Here is a 4,002-nt window from a genome sequence, read left to right as displayed (position 1 = left end):
ATACTGTTTAACTTCAGACAAAGTTAATATGCGGAGCGAATAAAAACTGAGGAAGCAGTAGTTGTTGCTAATCAGGGATCATTTATCTAGCTTGTGGAGTGGACAGTGAAACTTTCCATACTCCCTATGGACAGGAATATAAGTCGGGCACAATTTTTTAGGTCTGCAATTTGACCAGCGAAACATGTGTTAATATGAGTTACTTGCATATCACACGTATGAAATACATATGGTTTTATCGGGGAATTCACTATGAACATTCCACCCACAAAGTGGAAGCTGACCTACACATATGTGCAACGTCTGTTTGTGAAAGGTGTCATCATAGAATACTTGCAGTCAAACACCACCAACTCCTAGTGAAAACATTACCAACTTTAAGTGAAAATACACACAGAAAGTATTAAGATGCAGTAAGTGATAATAATATCACTAGAATTGATATGTGAAAAGCAAGGGCCATAGTTACATGCGCGAGATTGTGTCCGTTTCTAAAACGACATGTATTTCCAAACTGAGGGTCAATTTTCATCCGTAAGTAACTCATATGACCCATGCTGATGTGAGATCTCACAACTAGAAGACTATGTTATTATTTGTGCACAAATATTGATAATAATTTGTGAGCTTATACATATTCCTTCTTCTCTCTCTCTAGATATGATTTTTTATGTTTTACCTTTCAATCTCTACCATTACCAATGCTTGATCCCTAAGGCTGGCCATAGTGGGGTTAACATAACCGACATGCACTTGGGACTAGCAAACATGCTTATGTGGCACATAATTAAAGAAGAGAGAGATGATTAGAGTAATATAGGTAGATACCGTATCATGTTAAATGCTATGCTACTTTTCTGTCATGCATGGCAATAAATATGGTCATCTATGATACTACTTATGATACTATGCACTATGAAGGTAGTATAATATACTGGTATCATATGCATGATACTAGTATATGATAATCCCCACTATGAGTAGCCTAAGGAAAAAAACCCATATATAATGGTCTTCCCAGAAAAGCCACTTCCAATGTATTACAGTACCAAAATAGTCCTAAAGATAGATTGATTTTCAAGATGAAACATTCATCGTTTACCCTATTACTTATGTGATGGTGTAGTAACCAAACTTATCGTCCTCCCAATTTTCTCACATTAACAAATGTTTGTTTCTTCATAGGTTACTGAGTATTTGAGATGGCAATGAGTCCTGTACCCCTCTATGTATGTGCAACTTGAACAACTACCCCTTAAATGCCCACTAGTTTGTCATCATCCTTGCCACGATTTTTGTAGTTACTTAGTAATTTATTCACTTTTACCTATTTCCTAGGCATGTAAGAAATAATATTGTTTGAGTTTCCACTAAGAATCATCTGACCTCGATGTCGGGATACATTCAACTACAATAAAATTTGACCAGACGGCTATCAATAACTGACTAAGAGATAACAATTTCCAAAGTATTTATTGCGTGAATTTTCTTAATTTTAACACCATAGCCTTTAGCATCATAATTTTCACTCTTGATAGGATTTTTGATATTTTCAGCTAAATACGATGGATTAGTATCCTTGTTGCAAAAGAACACCTCATGATCCCCTTGTAGTTACATATGTCGGTGTACGTGTACATATATTCATGGACAAAGATTTTTAATATGGATCGGCAAAAGTGCAATTAAGTTAATGACCAGATTCTCACAAGCCACAAGCACATCTACGGCCAAAACATGATAATGACAACCCTAGTGCCAAAAGTTCACTAGAAGCCAACAGTATGTAGCATAAAATAACAGCTTTTAGCAGCGTAATGCTGCGAAGCATACATAAGCGCTAACATAAACACAATTATACACTAATCGATCCAGCGCAAGTGTAAAATTGGAAGCAACCATGCACCAATCTCAATATATACACAAGAAATCACCAACTATGCAGGTACAATAATCCCCACGATGGCATCTGGCAAGCCGACAAACCACGGGATGGAGGACGACAACGACATGGAGTACTCCTCCGCGGAATCGGGGGCCGAGGACGCGGCGGAGCCGTCGTCGTCGCCGGTGCTGGCGCCGCCCCGGGCGGCTCCATCGTCGCGGTTCAAGGGCGTCGTGCCGCAGCCCAACGGGCGGTGGGGAGCGCAGATCTACGAGAAGCACTCGCGGGTGTGGCTCGGAACGTTCCCCGACGAGGACGCCGCCGTGCGCGCCTACGACGTGGCCGCGCTCCGCTTCCGCGGCCCGGACGCCGTCATCAACCACCAGCGACCGACGGCCGCGGAGGAGGCCGGCTCGTCGTCGTCCAGGAGCGAGCTGGATCCAGAGCTCGGCTTCCTTGCCGACCACTCCAAGGCCGAGATCGTCGACATGCTCCGGAAGCACACCTACGACGACGAGCTCCGTCAGGGCCTGCGCCGCGGCCGCGGGCGCGCGCAGCCGACGCCGGCGTGGGCACGAGAGCTCCTCTTCGAGAAGGCCGTGACCCCGAGCGACGTCGGCAAGCTCAACCGCCTCGTGGTGCCGAAGCAGCAGGCCGAGAAGCACTTCCCTCCGACCACTGCGGCGGCCACCGGCAGCAACGGCAAGGGCGTGCTGCTCAACTTCGAGGACGGCGAAGGGAAGGTGTGGCGCTTCCGGTACTCGTACTGGAACAGCAGCCAGAGCTACGTGCTCACCAAGGGCTGGAGCCGCTTCGTCAAGGAGACGGGCCTCCGCGCCGGCGACACCGTGGCGTTCTACCGGTCGGCGTACGGGAATGACACGGAGGATCAGCTCTTCATCGACTACAAGAAGATGAACAAGAATGACGATGCTGCGGACGCGGCGATTTCCGATGAGAATGAGACAGGCCATGTCGCCGTCAAGCTCTTCGGCGTTGACATTGCCGGTGGAGGGATGGCGGGATCATCAGGTGGCTGAAGGGCACGGCCGGTAAGCTCTTGGTCTTCTGCCGTTGTGTGATTGCAATTGCATATATTGATTGCTGGCTACTCGATCTACATTTCCATTTCGGGAAGCAAGAATAGACGAAAACAATATTTAATCACATCACATGATCACACCCATATAGTAGAAGATATCGATGCAGACAGATCGGAGCAAGAGGACACCATGGGAGAGGGTTGCAACAGAGGGACAATACCTTGCACATTTTGTATGTCAATTGTCGATCTTATTGAATAGATTCCACTATTCCAGAGGGTTAATAGAAGGAGACAATTCTTTGCATAATTTTTGTGGCGATCTTACTGAATCTGTAGTTACCTTTAGCTCACCAAATCTTCTTCTATTGCCATGATTGTTGTGCAGCCTTTAATTGCTTTTTTTTGTTATACGAGATCTATCTTTACCATTCCCAATTCAGTGATGCTAGTGCCGTCGGAGTATCTTGCACCATCACGTTGATTCAGGAGTCACAAAACACAAGGAGTTGTAAACTCCATAAAAAAAAGGAGCTGTAAAGCCTTTTCTCAGAAATGGATCTTTTTAACACAGTACAGACGCAAGCGCTCATATACACGCGCATACACTCACTCCTATGAATGCACACACGCACAGTCCCTCTAACCATCCAACCACAGGTTGATTCACTCTCAGAAATGGATTTATAAGGTAGAGAACCATCTATACTTTGATTCTGAAAAGGATACCAGGACAATATGACTGCATTAATCTATTGGTTGTTTGCATGAACTAGTACACACGCCGACCGAAAAAGAAATTTTTGTGAGATGGTCAAACATCACCTGGAGAAATGTTATGTTGATCAAACCTCAACATGTGGAATGCTGCTTTGTTCAGCATGGGTTAATTCATGCTTTTTAAGGGGTTAAACTAACCAAATTTCAAATGTTATGGCTTTCAAGGTGATGGATCAGGATGTGTATTGTTAGAAAATCTGCCTATGTTTGTCTAAATGGGGAGGTACATGGCTCATTCATCATCTCGATGTATTTCAAAAGCTTAATTATGGCACACTCGGATGGGAAAACTGCA

At 44.6% G+C, this 4,002-nt stretch overlaps 1 protein-coding gene across 1 annotated transcript; it reads left to right on the top strand.

Moving 5' to 3' along the window:
- The first annotated feature begins 1,881 nt into the window (after positions 1 to 1,881).
- Positions 1,882 to 3,334, top strand: LOC123176060 (putative AP2/ERF and B3 domain-containing protein Os01g0140700). The gene has a single exon (XM_044590455.1). It carries the CDS (start codon positions 1,963 to 1,965, stop codon positions 2,923 to 2,925), a length of 963 nt encoding a protein of 320 aa, XP_044446390.1. The 5' UTR covers positions 1,882 to 1,962; the 3' UTR covers positions 2,926 to 3,334.
- Positions 3,335 to 4,002: the final 668 nt, after the last annotated feature.

Source organism: Triticum aestivum, unplaced genomic scaffold (genome assembly GCF_018294505.1).
Source record: "Triticum aestivum cultivar Chinese Spring unplaced genomic scaffold, IWGSC CS RefSeq v2.1 scaffold171615, whole genome shotgun sequence".
Taxonomy (NCBI): Eukaryota; Viridiplantae; Streptophyta; class Magnoliopsida; order Poales; family Poaceae; genus Triticum; species Triticum aestivum.
The sequence above is the reverse complement of the archived record's forward strand: the minus strand, read 5'-3'. Positions and strand labels throughout refer to the sequence as shown.

Bases quoted from the DNA above. Each gene is read 5' to 3' on its own strand.
- LOC123176060 (XM_044590455.1), top strand. From the start codon at position 1,963: ATGGCATCTGGCAAGCCGACAAACCACGGGATGGAGGACGACAACGAC.